A 17042-nucleotide genomic window follows, 5' to 3' on the forward strand; every position below is an offset into this window, starting at 1 on the left:
GCACGCCCGCCTCCCATGCCAGTTCGAATCCCACTCGAAATGGTGCTAGTAAGCTAAGGCCCAGGTATGACCATCTCGTGTCCACACAGCTTTCAAAGTATACTCTACCGTAGATGAGTGCTGATGGGTGACTTCAACAAATGCATAGTACAATTGCTTTTTTATACTCTACCAGATGTCAGAGGGCAGCACTGAGTCGTGTCATTTACAGGACATTCGCTCGGAAGGATAGAAGTAGTAGCAGATCCGCCATTGCGTTCAAAGTTTAGAACATACTCTTGCTTATTTCTTTCCATGAATTTGCCAACCTGAACACATCTTTCAAACATGAATAGGCCTTTATCACACTTCCTATATCCAGTAAGTGAAGCAGTGTATCGCTACTTCCGGTACCATCGTAATGCAATCAAAACTAATGGCTAGATCCTTGCGGACGCTCATTTTAAGATGCGTTTAGTCAACTAGGTGATTACAGCACATTGAAAATATACATACACGGAAATAAGCGAGTCGTATTATTTTTAAAACAGAGGTGCGTCACAAGGCAAGAAGTCCATTTTGTCATCCGAACGCCATTTTTCTGTTAGCAAAACTGGAAGAATCAATACACTGCTTCAATGAGCACTTCCGGTAACCAATTCCGCTGTGGCGTATTGTAAAAATGAGATCCTTTCTGATCTCATTGTACAAACGCTCATCAAGTTCTTTGTCCATTGTAGTGTTTCTCTTCTTCTGTTTCAGCATGTTTTGTAACGCTCTTTCCGCACTTTTCTACAACTACTGCACAATACATCACTGTATTGCCACCTAGTGGACACTTCTGTCTTAATTCACCTCACAAAACAAGGACGACCAAAGTATACTTTGGGCTTTACACTAGCAACCCCAAGGTTATGGATTTAATTCTAAGGGAACACACATATTAATAAAATGTATAGCTTGAATGCACTGTTAAACCTCAGCCCTCGCCAATGCTCTAGCAGATGTGACCTTAAGCGCACGGAGGACACTCTGTCTCGCTCCATCACTTTGTTAAACTGCTCTCTTGAGCCTCAGTATGGCAGACGGACTGTTCTATTGGATCTACCCATCCTCCAAATCAATCTCATCAAACACCTTATCACTGCCATTGAAGAGGAGAGAGATCCATTCACTCTTCCTCTCACGCCCAGTGGGCTGCATGTCTCCGGCACGGCCCTTTTCACCACCATTGATGAGCTTCTCTTCCTTTGTCTGGGCTCTCTTGTTGGGGAAAATGGACTGGTTATTTTAGGCATCGCCATCATAAAGGGTACAGAGTTATCCAAGAAGCGGCCGAGATCTCTTATCATAAGAAAAAGCAAATGACCCCTTCAGTCTCATACCTGCACCAAACACTCACATGCTTAAGCACAGCATATATATATAGTATATTAACAAAAACTGTATAAATTGACTAGCGCAAACCTTAGTAAATCACCTTGCATGATTCATTTACATACTCTTCTCCCATAAATTTTGCATCTAAATGGGAAACTCCTACAATATGCAATAAGGTCAGCCACAAAAATAAATGTCCACGCCTTTTCACCTGTAATTTTTCATTGTAAATCTTGACAGTAGGTTTGTAACACCAAAAGAGGGTTTTCGCTGGCGCAAACTGTTAGTAAATTTGGCCTTTAGTGTTTTAGCAGCGTTCTTGTGTGAAATCCTCTGCATGAAGGATGACAAAATCATTAGTGAGAGTAAATGAAGACAGCTTGAGGGGAAATAAAAATGACTGGTATTTCCTTCAAACTTTTCCTGTGACTCATTATTTATTTATTATTGACTCATTATTTAGTCATACTTATGCACAGAGGAGGTCATTAAAATTTGTCTTACTAAATGCAGGTTGCATTTTATTATGTAAATGTTAGACTGAAGCTCCAAACAACAGCATGTTTACAAATAATGTACTGTATGTATAATAAATGTGCAGAATATAAAGGTGATTAAAGGTTAAGAAATATTAAAATGATATACGCATACATGAGTTGAAAACTCTTGGACATACAGTATTAGTCTTCCAAGAAAAATGTTTTATTCTACATGAAGGAGGTTGTAACCTCATGGACACCATGTTGTGATCGCATAATAGAAAATCCATTCCGACTGAATCCATGAATGTATACATATGAAAAAGAAAAGGAACAAAAGACAAACTGTTTTGTAAAGCGAGAGCAGTTAGTAAACAAACTTAAAGGATTAGTTCACTTTCAAATGACAATTACCCCAAGCTTTACTCACCCTCAAGCCATCCTAGGTGTATATGACTTTCTTCTTTCTGATGAAGACAATCGGAGAAATATTAATAAATATCCTGACGCATCCGAGCTTTATAATGGCAGTATGCGATACCAAACGAGTATGAGCTGAAGAAAGTGTCTCCATCCACCCATCATAAACATATTCCATATTGCTCCGGAGGGTTAATAAAGGCCTTCTGAAGTGAAGCGATGCGTTTGTTTAAAAAAAAAAATCCATATTTAACAAGTTATAAAGTAAAATATGTAGCTTCCGCCAGAATGCCTTTTGTATTCAAATTACGAAAAAAATGGAACTAGCGTCGCGTCAGTAGGGAAGGCGTAGGACGTACAGCGTACACTTTTTGAAGAATACAGAAGGCGGTCTGGCGGAAGCTACATAATTTACTTCAGAACTTGTTAAATATGGATTTTTTTTTTTTTTTTTTTACCCAAACGCATCGCTTCGCTTCATAAGGCCTTTATTAACCCTCCGGAGCCGTATGGAGTATGTTTATGATGGATGGATGTGGATGGAGTCACTTTCTTCAGCTCATACTCGTTTGGTAACGCATACTGCCATTATAAAGCTCGGATGCATCAGGATATTAATATTTCTACGATTGTGTTCGTCAAGAAAGTCATACACACCTAGGATGGCTTGAGGGTGAGTAAAGCTTGGCGTAATTTTCAATTGAAAGTGAACTAATCCTTTAATGCATCCAGGCCAGTAGGTGTCAGTCTAAAGTCCAAAACTATTGGGATGAAGAAGAGCTAGCAAAACATTAAACAAAACTTACTGAGCACACACTAGCTTAACCAAGTTAAGGCAGGAACACACCAAGCCGATGCCGAGGAACTAGTGACGACGAAAGCAGACTGCGGGGTTGGCTCACGTTGGCAGCGTCTGGGTCCAAAGTTGTCCTGACACACCAAACCGACGCTTGACAGCCAACGGCCAAGTAGCACGTCCGTTCTACGTCTGCGTAAGATGAAATGTCTTTCCGTACCAGGAGGTGGCAGTAGCTGAACAGCCAATCAGAATGATCAGATGGCCCGACTAGCTCCGACGCAGATTCAACATCGAATCGGCCGACAAAAAGTCGATGAGGACCAACTTCAGTCGACGGTGAGGAACACACTGAGAAAACTTAGGCGGCCGATGAACAAAAACTGCCTGACGGCTGACTGTCGGCTTGGTGCGTTCCTGCCTTTATATAACTAGCTTAAGACTTTGTCAACCACTTCACCGGCTAAAAATTGGCTGGCTCACCTGCTTGACCAGCACCAAACAAGAACTAACCAGCACAAACCAGACTAGACTAGCAAATAAACAAATGGACCAGACTGGAAACTCAAATTCATGTTGTAGTGGTGAAGTTGCCGTGTCTAGTTGGTAACTGTAAAACTCTTGCATGATTTACTCAAACCTACACTTTGCTAGCAAAAATGAGATTGCATGACTTTAGTGAGGATGTCCTTCAAATACGGGTCATACACTTTAGCTAGCACATCATTTTTAGAAGATACAAAGTGGCACTAAAGAGTAGCTTTATGTCAAATACAGCGATCACATTTAGCAGCATCTTGTGTAAAATACTCTGCATGATGGATAGACGACAACATTGTGACTGACAGTAAATGATGAAGCCTGCTCGAGGTAAAATACAAATTAAGTGCTCTATTATAGACATATAGGGATAAACGAATTGAAGAGTGTGAAATGACACCGTGAAAGAGTGAGCGAGGTTCCAATAAGGACGCTGCGTTACGGCATAAAAGGATATGCACATTATTATAGCAGACAATTTATTCCACCTGTTTGAGGCCCTGGATAGAGAATCTGAGATTTGCAGGAGGATTAAAGGAATAGTTCATCCAAAAATGAAAATGATATATGACTTTCTTTCTACTGTGGAAAACAAAAAGAGGCACAATGCCCACAATTGCTGTTTTTCAGGATAGGAGCTCCAGCAAATAGTGCCTAAAATTTGTCCTTTTCCCCACATAAAGTTATCATATGGCTTCAGATGACTTTGAATATAGCGCACAAGTCATATGGTCCATTTCAGAGGTCAGCAGTCGCAGGCCCCATTATCAAAAAATAGCACATTTCGGCAATACTGTATTTCTTCTAGGTTCCACAGCAGAAAGTAAGTCACACAGGTTTGTAAAAGATGACAAAAGTTACATTTCTGGGTGAATTATCCCTTTAAGGCTACTTAAAAATGAGTCCTCTGCTAGTGTGTTTTGCTAAACATAAACATCAAGTTTCATGTTTGGGTTTGTGAATATTCATTTCAACTTTGCAGTAAACATTAGCACAGCTGTCTTCCATGTCAAAATTCTCTCTTTTATCAATGTATCACAGTTTAGCAAACATGCTACCATGTTTAAACATGTTAAGCCATTGTGTCTCATGTAAAGCAATTCAGAAGTCAGCAGCACAGCTCATGGGCATGCTATCATACTCGCCACTTTAAGAAAGAAAGAATGCCATGCTAATTGGTGTAGCGATGCGGCAATGATTGAGGAGCCCGAGAGATCCTTTGTGCCTGGAACCAGTGTTTACCTCAAAGATAGCACAGACGACACACAGACATGCTCGCCTGCTAATGAAACACTTCGGCAATCACATGCTAAATAGAACCTCCCTCGAGTGCTCTTTCTTTCTCTCACTAAGTCTCCCTCTCTTTTCTTGCATGCACAGGCATGAGCAACAGTGACTGCAGGCAGCAGGGGAAGTCTGTGTGTTACAGTGTCAATTGGACGGCAGGCGACGCCCAGCTGGAAGTGCTCAACGCGTCTACTGGAAAGAGGAGGGACTCCGGAACTCCGTCCAGACTTTGCAAGCATGCGCTTTTTGCACGTTGGATCAGACTCTATCGCAAGGTGAGCTCAACTCTGAATAGAAAGAGTCTTTTTATTTAATTCTACACGCATGACGTCTGCATCTTAAATTGTTAAATGACCTGACATGAATGCACATACACAAACTAGATTTCATGTGTCAAAATTCATAGCACAACACACATAGGCATTGCATTCTTATTGTTGCCACTAGGGGCACTATAGCAGAACTATAACTGAAGAAATAACCAGATTTCCAAGATACTAACTGAATGCCACTAGCCAAATGATGTTACCACAATGTACCATACTCTAGTCAAAATGTTCAGTTTTTCAGCGTTTATCAACGACACCGCAATGGGGTGTCGCGGTATACCATTATTGACGATAACTGTGATATTTAAAAAATGAAATCGTTATCGTGTTAAAGGCACAATATGTACGATTTTTGGATTAAAGGTGCAATATGTAAGATTTTTACAGTAAAATATCCAAAAACCACTTGGCCAGTGTTATATTTTGTTCAGTTGAGTACTTACAATATCCCAAATGTTTCCAACTATTTGTAAATCGTGAGAAAACTATTTATTGTTATATAGCTCAACACGTTTAGTCTTATTGTTTAAATCTAATTTTCTTGATCTTTTGCGAGTACCATGCTTTACCATGCCTCAGAGAAAAACATTATTTTGTGAAGTAGCTAACATAGCATAATCAGATGCAGCTTTATTTTTAGTAACAGTAATACAGAATTTTCTCCATCATACAATACGTTTTAAAATTAATTGCATGCCATTTATCAACACAAGCCATCCAGCATTTAATATGATATTCTAAAATCGATCTAACTAACTGCAGTGTGTCTCAAACAAGTGTCTCACAGCAGCCATCAAGCGAACGCTCAGAGTAACGTTATAACATCATTTTCAACACTCTCAAATGTATCTAATATGATAAACAGAGCTGCGTTACCTCATACTCATGACCGGAAAAGCGGAAGCAGCGCCGGCGACTGTGGCATAATAAAAGTTCAGCTGCTCATGAGGCGTGTGTTGCCCAGTCGCTCCACAACACTCGGCCCTGCTCTGCTTCATCTACAGTAATGTTAATAATCGCATCCATGAACGTGATTTCTTCCTGAGTCCTATCCCAATTCTTTTCCACCGGCTGTGAGGTGAAGACCACATGTCCCAAGATTCTGCGCTCAAACTTGCCGTCATCAAGCTACGCCTTTGTTTTTAATAGGCCTCTAGCGGACAGAAATCTTACATATTGCACCTTTAAAATATCCATATTTTATATGTTATATATTTTGTTGTACATTATCCCAAATGTTTCCAAGAATATTTAAATCTAGAGAAATAAGCAATTTTAACCAGGACACAGACCGTGTCCATGCATCGCCTATAAGTGACGTCATACCTGCATTACCCTCGATTTCTGGTTTTAGTTTGTAGAAACATGGAAACACCAAAGAGGCTTTAATATATTACATGTTTTATTAGACAAGGGGACAACTGTTTGGATACATTTATAGACAGAAAACTAATTGTTATATAGCGCAACACATTTAGTCTTATAGTTCAAATCTCATTGTTTAACACACACGCAACATTATAACATCATTTCCAACACACTCAAATGTATCTAATATGATAAAACAGCGCTGCACCACCCCACATAAGCTTGACTGGAAGAAGTGGAAACGACATAATAAAAGTTCTGCTGCTCTCGTCTCTCATTAGCAGTCGCTCCAGCGGCCTCGTTCAGCTCCCACAGCACTCAGCCCTGCTCTGCTTAAAGCTACAGTAATGATAATAATTTCATCCATTAACATGATTACATGAGTCCCGTCCCGATTCTTTTCCACCGGCTGTGATGTGTAGAAGACATCTCCCAAAATTCCACGGTCAATCTCGGCGTCATCAAGCTACGCCTTTGTTTTTAATAGGCGACCTCTCGTGATGAAAAACTACATATTGTGCCTTTAATTAGGTGTGTCACAATATACCGGTATTGGCAATATTTCACTTATGATAATATTGCACGTACATTATCCAGCACCGGTATCTGCTTAACATCCCAACATAAAGTAGGTGTCGATATTGCACCTTAACGCTGGTTGCCATCTGTCATAAAATATGCGCAGCTGCTGCTGCCTCGTAAAAGCATGTCATCAGATATAACAGATGAGACCTTTAGCCGCACTCCAAGTTTGGAAGTTTTTTGGATTCCTCAAAAATGACTTAATCACCTCAGTCTGCAGGACTTGCCGATCAACAATGATCGCAAAACGGGGCAAAACCACCAACCTTTTCACCCACCTCCGCCTCTGTTATATTGCAGATTTGGCCACTATACAGAGAGTGAATTGCCTTTATTTTGCTAGTCCTGAAACAGGAAATGTTACATTTAACCTGTTAACTGCTGACGCCTTTCTGTGTTTTATTATATTGACATCCTTCTGGGCTTTTAGTCCAAAAGTGTGCTCATTCGGATAAAAACGTATGGATTATCATATGTTTACTTCACATATCTTTAGAGAGCAGTATTTTTTTTCTATTTTAACCCAAATTAGGACGCTGTGAGCATTATGGAGCGCTAAACTCTCGCATGCAATTTGTTTAATTCATACTCAACACCCGAGGGCGCCCTCACGCAGAAAGTCCACAAGTGAGACTCATGAGTAATAAGTTCCAGGAAATCCCTAATATGGACAAAGACATCTAGAGACATTTTGACTGATTAAACATAAAGATAATTAACACCATTGCGACAGTGTTACGGTTTATCTGCGATTTTTAAGCCATTTGGGGTGTTTTCATAAGGATAATGTATATTTATAATCAATGTATATAATGCTAAAATAATATTTTTTTTTTTCCAGATTTCTATAGATATCGCAATATATCGTTATCTTGAATTCTTTTGGCCATGATAACGGTGTAGTAAAAAATCTGATATCGTGACAGCCCTACTACACGGCATCTTAAAAAGTATGCAGTGTACAGTACATACTGCGCAGTATGCAGTACACTAGTATTTCATTATAAACATAGCCTTAAATTTGGAATAAAAGAGAAGTTGCAGTAGTCCCTATTGTGATGTATATCTGAGTGAACCAGCTTCTTGACCGAGGAGCGGGACTCGATTTTGTCCACTGGGAATTGATTACATCGTTGTCGTTTGTTAATTGCTGTGATCTCATGTGAGTGACAGGTTGCTGTAGGGGAGGGATAATTATCCTGCCCTCACGCCGGTACACACTCATCAGAGAAGAGATGACACTGGGAGGGGAAGGAAAATGATTTCCAATTGTCAGGGATGTCGTAACATGTGGGGAAAGTTTTGGACTATTCTAAGGGCTCTGATCAGGAACGCAGTTTCCCGAGGCAATAAAATGTTTAGGGACACCAGAAATCACAGCGGCACCCCTGCAAACACATTTATACACATCTTTAGAATTCACTTATTACAGTACAATTTGAGATTAGGGGTCTTGATCAAAAAAGGACAATGAAACCTATAACCTTTCAGTTCCCAGCCTAGATTCGGTGGTGTTTTCTCGGGTTAATAAAAAGAACTAGTTGAGGATGAATAATTCTGTTTTTATTAACCACAACAGACAGCTCCCATTTGTTATGAGACAGAAAAAAAGCGCAAGGGCAGAATTGGGTCCTCATCATGTAAATGTATGGGAGAGATGCCGGCTGCTGTACCAAATGCTGGCAGTTAAAGTCTAATGACTGTGGAAATGGTAATCATCTTGAAAAGCACTTGAGCGGCCTCCCATGGCAAACGCTCAGCGCTCGCAGTCAGGGACGCAAGAGCACACACGCTAATCTCCAAAGAAACTTTTCTTTTCTCCGTTCACCGCGCCCCTTTTTGCTCTCACTGTTTTTTCGTGTGTGTGTGAGTGTGCGACAAAGAAACGCACAAAAGCACGGAGAATGTTCAATTGCTTGTGAAATTTAAATGGAGAGATTACACAGCTGCTCAAATGCCACGTTTGTGCCGGCTCATTCGTTTTGTTTTGCACTCTCACCATCTCTTCTGTCTGTCCCATCCTTCTTTCCTTCATTCTTTCTTTGGTTTCCTCTCTCTGTAGCTGGTGGTCCGTGGGGCGAGTGGTATGCCGTTGTACTGTGAAGCGAAGCAGGCGGCCGGCACCTACCAGACTGTGAAGCTGCAGTGGTTGAAGGGTCTACAGGAAGCAGGATTAGGGACCTGGGTCAGAAAACCTCCCGAGCAGGAAAACTTCACTCTGACTGTATGAATGCTGAAGCCTAACCTGGGCGTAATCGTCCCCTTGTCACCAAAACCAACTTCACCCGCTGTCCGGTTGCCACAGAAGCCCTTTCTCACCCTAAAGTCAACAACATCCCACTGCCAAAAAATCTCTGCAGGGAGATGACAAGAGTTGCGACTAGGTGGTAAACCTTGCTCTGTCAAACTCTCACAAAATTTGCATTTGTTGCTACCAAGGTAAGGGTGAGGTATGGAAGCATTTTGTACCTTGCCTTTCATAGCTTCTGAAGTGAAGGGTATGGTTAGCGAAATCATTTATCCCCAAACCAGTAAAGCCCAAACCCCGCCCCACAGGAGATGTCAGTCACAATGCTGATTATTGTTATTGAGTGGACCAATAAAATCGACTCTTGGGATTTGCGAAAAAAAATCACGCAATACAGTTAAATTACCCTTATGAAAAATAACCGTGGTTTTATTATGGTAAAAGTGTAGTAACCATGTTTTTTTTTTGGCAGATTGATTACCATTTGTGACCCTGGACCACAAAACCAGTCATAAGTCACACGGGTATATTTGTAGCAATAGCCAACAATACATTGTATTGGTCAAAATTATAGATTTTTCTTTTATGCCAAAAATCATTAGGATATTAAGTAAAGATCATGTTCCATGAAGATATTTTGTAAATTTCCTACCGTAAATATATCAAAAATTAATTTTTGTGAGTGGATATACATTGCTAAGGACTGCGATTTTCTCAATATTTAGATTTTTTTTGCACCCTCAGATTCCAGATTTTCAAATAGCTGTATCTCAGCCAAATATTGTCCTATCCTAACAAACCATACATCAATGGAAAGCTTATGTATTCAGGTTTCAGATGATGAAACTGACACTTATGACTGGTTTTGTGGTCCAGGGTCACATTTGTACAACCTCAGTTTTACCACAAAACCATGGTTAAGCTATGGTTAGTGTAGCAAAACCGTGGTTCATTTGTGGTTACAGTACCATGGTTTAACTACAATAACCATGTTTTTTTTTTTTTTTTGTAAAACCATTATTTATTTTTGTAAGAGTAATGTTTGTGCATCATAAAAAGCCAGATTACATCCATACCAGATTTCAAGATTGACATCTTATTCTAGCTAATCAAAAAAACTTTTCTCAACCAGTTAGCGCTATGCTAAGCTAATAAGCTATGCTGTTTGTTTGCTAAATAAAGCTAACTGAAAACACATGAAAAGTTTCATTTTTAGCTGTGATAATATGTGATATTATTTAAAAGGCACTAAATAGCAAATTTTCATAATTAAGAACAAACACAACATAAAATGATTTTCTAGCATTTCTAATCAGGCTCAGGATAGAATACCCATAAAAAGTTATCTCTGACAGAATTGTTTTGATGTCAAAACAGGAAAGGATTTTACAGGACATCGACAGCAATGGATTGCCTACATATTTCCGCTAAAATCTGTTACGCAAGCTTCTGATATAGTATTCTCCCATAGCAAGAAAACTCTTCTGTCATATTTCAAATAACTGCTGATCACCGTATATATTACTATAGTAAACATAACATTTTAGTATATTATATTAAACCATAATGTTTAAATAATGAGTTCCAGAAGCTTTAAAAACCTTTAGTGTGAAGGTGGATTGCTTTGTCCTGTCGTGCAACACTTCAAGATTTAATTTTTGTAAATTTTGCTTCATTTTCTCACAAATTACATACACTGTGCTGGAAGCCACTGAGGCTAAATGCGGAAACGACTGTGTCTATTATGACATGTTGATAACCACAGAAAATAATTTGGATTTGTCCCCCAGTATTCAAAAACTGTGGTTACAGTAACACACTTGGGTAGTTTAGAGTTAGCTTTTGGGGGAGCTCTGGGAAATGTAGCTCTCGCGAGACTTTTGGCAGAACGAGGTTTACCAGCGACGTGATCGACAACGAGGGAAAATGTGAGAAATGGGGACAATTTTTTTCACAACACAGCAGATGGAAAGATGGCCACCTTTCTCTCACTCCACTGACGGCTCTCCTGTAGCCGTCATTCAAACCTGTGTATGTGTGTTAACCTTCGCCAAAGTGAAAGGCAGCCGCCGTCTTGTCATTATCTGCCCGTTTCCGGATGGCCTGCCCCTGAAGAGCTCCGACACGCTGTCCAATTAGAGGTCCTGTCAGAATGATGCGTCCCTCATTTTCCTCTCTCTCTCTCCTTTGCCTTTGGTTCATTGGTACAATGAGAAAAAAGAAGGAACAAAAAAAACAGTAGGGTTTGACATTGCAAAGACAGGTTAATTCAGCTCCGTTTTGGGTGTGCAGGCTAGAGGTAATGGTGACGAGCTAATGTAAATGGTGCCATTACGACACCCCGGGTCTCTTGCCGTTTTTTGAGTTGGTACAGCTTGCTGCTTTAATACCTCAATCCCGCTCACAGGTGGCGTGTCATTTCTCTTTGTGTGTCAGTGCTGTATCTTTACACATGGTGTTCTGGGCAGAGACCTGCATGAAAAGAAAGGGAAACGTCGCCGGTTTGATGTAGACACAAAAGGCGAAAATGGAGTTAAGAGTGCGAGTAGAGATCCGTGATTATGGAGTAATTTGTAGTTAATGGATTCATTTACAAACCAAGCACATTACAAATGGCTTTGTAAAGCCCTGACCCAACCTTTGAAACGCATGCCACTTTACCAGAGGTTTAACCAATGATTCTCCTGCATTCGTTTATTTCATTTACAGATACTTCTCATTCATGTCTGAGTCTTTAGATTTACGTTTTTTGTTTTAGCATGCATATTTTAACCTCAATTTATTTGATCAAGTTATTACTATTCATCTGTAAAGATGTTTATTGTTGTATACCAATACAGTCACACTCCATGATTATTATATTTTGATTTACAACACTTTAATTGTTGATTCCTTTCTTTGCATAGTTTGTCATTGCATAATTTGTTACTCATGTATTCTTTAATAAGCTTTCAGTATATATTTTCAAATGCCACTTTGTCAACCCTTGCTGAGATGTCATGTGGCCACCCTTCACAAACAGCTCAAGATGTTACAGGGACACCTAGTGGTGGAAAATATATTTTCAAGTCTCACTCAGACCCGTTTAGTGTCTCACCTGATGTTATATATTTTTTTAAATGATAATGAATCTATCCAAGATTAAATGTGATAAACTTTGTACCCATAGAAATATGTTATCAATAGAAAGATGATGAAACTGACCGTTCAAAGACTCAACATTACCTTTCTTCTGCCTATTTCTGTTATCTATTTATTTTTTTTAATTCCCAGTAATTGCTCAAAGGATTAAAAAGATATGGTTCATGGCTATTTTCACCACAGTTTGAAATTTCCATAACTTGAAAGACTGTTAATGCACGTTTCTTTCTTTTTCTTTTCTTTTCTTTTTTTCCAACATTCATTTTATGTTTGAGTTGACCGTTTTCTTCATCACACCAGAAACATGAAAAACCCCGGACAAACCTACATCAAGTAATTCAGTCGTAAGGCATGATTGAATGGCAATATTGTACTATTGACTGTACATTTTGTAAAAATTTGTAGAAAAAATAAAGAAAATTAAAAGAATAACCTTAAGATCTCTCAATAAAGTGTAAATTTTAACCCAAAAGCATATGCTGCTAAGGTCTGTACATTGCACTTGAGTAAAAAGTGAATGTTTATGTGAATAAAAACAAAAATAATCATGTTGTGTTATACTTTTACTTGATTCCTCTTTGTTGTGTGTATATATATATATATATATATATGCAGTACATGGGTCAATGATGTGACGGGTATTTTTTTTGTCCAAAGGCCTTAATAATAAAAAACAAAGCTATGACATCCAAAGTATATAAGGTAGTACAACTAGATCTCTTTTATTGAAGCCAAAAGGTTTTAATTATATTTTGCTACATATAAAGGTATTTTAAAGCTTTTGAAGTGTCAAAAGGTCATTCGGTTTAACCGTCGAAAGGCCAATACAGCCATTTCATTTGTGATTAAAATATCTTAAAATGTAATAAATGTATATATTATTTATTCTGGCATGATTTTATAACATCATATAATCAACATAGTGCAAAATGGTATTAAAATTGTGTAGAAGTTGTTGCTTTATTATGAGAAATAATGTCTGAAAAAAATGAATTTCATTGATGTCATTCGGAGTAACCAATATAAAGGGGCCATTTTGGATCAAGTCATGTGTTCAATATCATGTGACAGGATGTGACATCATACAGACACCTGCAAAGGACCACATGGTCGTGAAGCAAAGTAACTAACTCTCTCAGCTATTTGAAAAAAATCATGTTTTCACTTGCTCATACGCATGTCCCGAAACATCAGGTCATTCGGTACAACCGCTATAAAACATGGAAAATGTTGTAATATTTTAAAAACTTGTACTAAATATAAAATGTTTGATTGTGCTTTTGCTAGCTAGCTAGCAAGCCAGATAGCCTGTTAGCATTGTTTGAAAATATCGTCATTCGGTATAACCAAGTGTCAATCGGTCAAACCAAAATTTTGGTTAAACCGAATGACTTTTTAGTGACAAATTTTGTCCATCTAGTAAAAAATGACAAAAGCAGTGTTAATTGATTATAAAAACCACAATCTCATTGTTAACACTTCTTAAAAAATTAATTGTATCTCCATTATGTTTTTTTTACACTTTTAAAAACCTTATTCGTCAGTGACCCATATATACTTTCTATTTATCTAATGAAAGAACATTTAAAAGCCAGGTGTTTTTTTTACACACTATTTGTCAAATGATTGGTTTAATCAAAACCATTGAAAGACATTTTCACTTTATTCTGAAGCCCAGCAGTGAGTGATTTAACTGATTCTATATCTCTACATTGTCATTATATGATGCAATATGTTTTTCAAATACAGCAAATTAAGTTATTCTCAAATAAAAAATAATGGCTCAATACAGAATACCCCACAGAACATTATACCAAGTTAGAGACAACTAAAATGTTGAAGATCAGTGTCATTTTAAGGACGTTCTGATGGGTCATATGCGTACATGATGATGACAGCTTGTGTTGTTTGACAGCTGGATAAAAGATGAGCGTTTTCTATGCGTTTTTGTGTACATTTTAAGTCTAAAGTCAAATACAGCCCATTAAACATGGACATCACACAAATATACATCGCATAATAAACATCTTTTTGTTAGACCTAACAGATTTAAGACTGTCTACGTGAAAAAGAATGAACAACTGACACTTCCCACCAGTGTTTCTAAGTAAAGTCCAATGTAGTTGTGATGAAAGTCCAGTAATGCAGTAACAATGCCGATTGCAACACACCGATGGAAGAGCTTCCATTTAAGGATTTTTTATGAACGCCGAAAGTCTTTCGAGCGAGGTTTCTGTAGATACGTCGAAGCACAGTGGTTCACACATCACAAGGAGTCCAAAGTACATCAGAAAGCCTGTCAAGCATCAGTAGATCACACTGAGCAAGGCATTTGGTCAGATAATTATCGACAAACATTACAATATCGAAAACTCTGCTGCAAATACATCTCTTCCAAGTAAAAACTACAGCAATGTGAACTTGTTCTGAGTTCAGATGAATTGATTCAAATATTTACTTCTACACGACTTGAAAGCCCTTTAAATGGAAGTGAACATCAATCGTAGGGCTTCATAAACAGTCACAATACTTACAAAGTCTTACACCTCAGCTTCTTTATGTTTTCAATAGGGTGAACGAGATTACACAGCAATTGTACAGCATTTTGCTTCACATATTTGACAGAGAGGTGGGTTTGTCATGCAAATGGACTGCGTCAATACTGACAGAAGCTGATTGGCCGCTTGAACGCCGGTTCCAATCAGAACATCAAGAAGGTGCAGATCCATAAATGCGTTCACCGATTTCCGTTCACAAAGGCAGAGTGCTCTTATGTTTCTTTCGCACATTTCATCTCTATAAAAAGCAAAGCAGAAATCTATACAAAACAAAAAATCTAAAATGCTGTCGAAAAAAATAAAAAGTCATCTGTACAAAGAAACAAGCTGAACATTGCACAACAAAAATACCACTAAAGTGAACAATTACTTGAATGTAACAGCGCCAAGCCATGAAGGAACGTTTCGGCAATGTCCTGTTCTCGCAGGATTCACGAGTCGCAGTTTGAATCATGCAAACGTTAAAAACGGGGTAACAAGACTTCACCAAACTATATGACCAGCGCAGGGGTAGATATGCAGAATATCCATGAAATACACTCGAGTCTTCCTCACACGTTCAAGGCATGATGACCACAGGACAGTGACCGTAGACGCCAACTGGGATGAAGCACTGAATCGTATCACACACACAAAGTGAACGTGTTCTTTAGTGAAATCTACTGAAGGTGTGGCACTGAAGAACGTGTTTGAGGATTCAGTCGTGATTGCGTGGATTGGCCGTGTTAAGCTTGTGTAAAACTCTTCACATATGGGTTGGGGGTGTGAACGTGTCACTTCTCCTGCAGCAGGGCAGGGATGTTGATGTTCCAGCCGATGGCCTGGCGGTCGAAGCCACAGGTGAACAGATTACAGGCTTGGTTCTCCTCGTTCCAGGCAGAGCAGCACACCATGCGCCGATGGCCCTGCGCATTAAATGCAACATGGTTGGCAGGACTCAAACAAAGGTACAAAACAGGCTAATGCAACATTTAAAAGGACCAGGGCTGTCTCAAAACCTAGTGAGCTGTCTTCCCACCATCTGCCTTGATAGGTAGCAACTGAAATGGACCCTTGTTAGAGACTTTGGCCATCCTAGGTGTATGACTATCTTCTTTCAGACGAACACAATCGGAGATATATTTAAAAATATCTTGGCTCTTCCAAGCTTTATAATGGTAGAGAAGGGGGCCAGATTTTGAAACCCAAAAAAATTCATCCATCCATTATAAAAAATAATTCATACGGCTCCAGGGTGTTAATAAAGGCCTTCTGAAGTGAAGCGTTGCATTTTTGGTAGAAAAATGTCCATATTTAAAACTATAAATTGAAATAACTAGCTTCCGCCAGAAAATCGTATGCATACTGCGCATGTCGACTTGTGCAACCCCTGACGCAATGTATGATGTAGGACAGGGGTGTCCAATCCTGCTCCTGGAGGGCCACTGTCCTGCAGAGTTTAGCTCCAACCCCAATTAAACACACCTGAACCAGCTAATCAAGGTTTTTAGGCATACAGGAAACTTCCGGGCAGGTGTGTTGTGGTAAGTTGGAGCTAAACTCTGCAGGACAGTGGCCCTCCAGGGCTGAGTTTGGACACCCGTGACCCAGGATGTAGGAGTATCATGAGCTTAGACGCCTCTCGCGATTCAAATAAATATGGCTGGGAAACAAACTCAAGCTCCTCTTCTCTTAAATCGAAATCCTCCGACATTTCTCTTTAAAACTTATTTTAGACTTCTAATTCCTGACCAGTGTTTTGTTTTGATCTATCCTCTGCGCTTCCGCATTCGTCATTACATCATGCGTCGGGTCAGAGGTTACACTTCCGCCGCAAAATCAATACATACAGCTGACTGCCGGAAGCTAGTTATCATAATCAATAAAGTTTTAAATATGGATATTTTCTTACAAAAAACAATCGCTTCACTTTAGAAGGCCTTTATTAACCCCCTG

General features: G+C 39.1%; 2 protein-coding genes across 5 annotated transcripts in view; one reads left to right on the forward strand and one right to left on the reverse strand.

Annotated features, from left to right (window-relative positions):
- The window catches only part of adarb2 (adenosine deaminase RNA specific B2 (inactive)), a 209755-nt gene extending 196658 nt beyond the window's left edge, over window positions 1–13097 (forward strand). The window contains exons 9-10 of the mRNA XM_051881743.1: window positions 4975–5156; window positions 9223–13097. Of these exons, the coding sequence (XP_051737703.1) occupies window positions 4975–5156; window positions 9223–9390 (350 nt within the window). The 3' untranslated portion in view covers window positions 9391–13097. The remainder of the gene's footprint in view (window positions 1–4974; window positions 5157–9222) is intronic.
- A 1096-nt stretch (window positions 13098–14193) lies between these two features.
- Window positions 14194–17042, reverse strand: part of wdr37 (WD repeat domain 37) — a 47112-nt gene continuing 44263 nt past the window's right edge. For all 4 annotated transcript variants that reach the window (XM_051881745.1, XM_051881746.1, XM_051881744.1 and 1 more), the window contains one exon: window positions 14194–16012. In XM_051881745.1, coding sequence (XP_051737705.1) covers window positions 15881–16012 — 132 coding nt within the window. In that variant the 3' untranslated portion in view covers window positions 14194–15880. The remainder of the gene's footprint in view (window positions 16013–17042) is intronic.

Source organism: Ctenopharyngodon idella, chromosome 23, assembly GCF_019924925.1.
Source record: "Ctenopharyngodon idella isolate HZGC_01 chromosome 23, HZGC01, whole genome shotgun sequence".
Classification (NCBI taxonomy): Eukaryota; Metazoa; Chordata; class Actinopteri; order Cypriniformes; family Xenocyprididae; genus Ctenopharyngodon; species Ctenopharyngodon idella.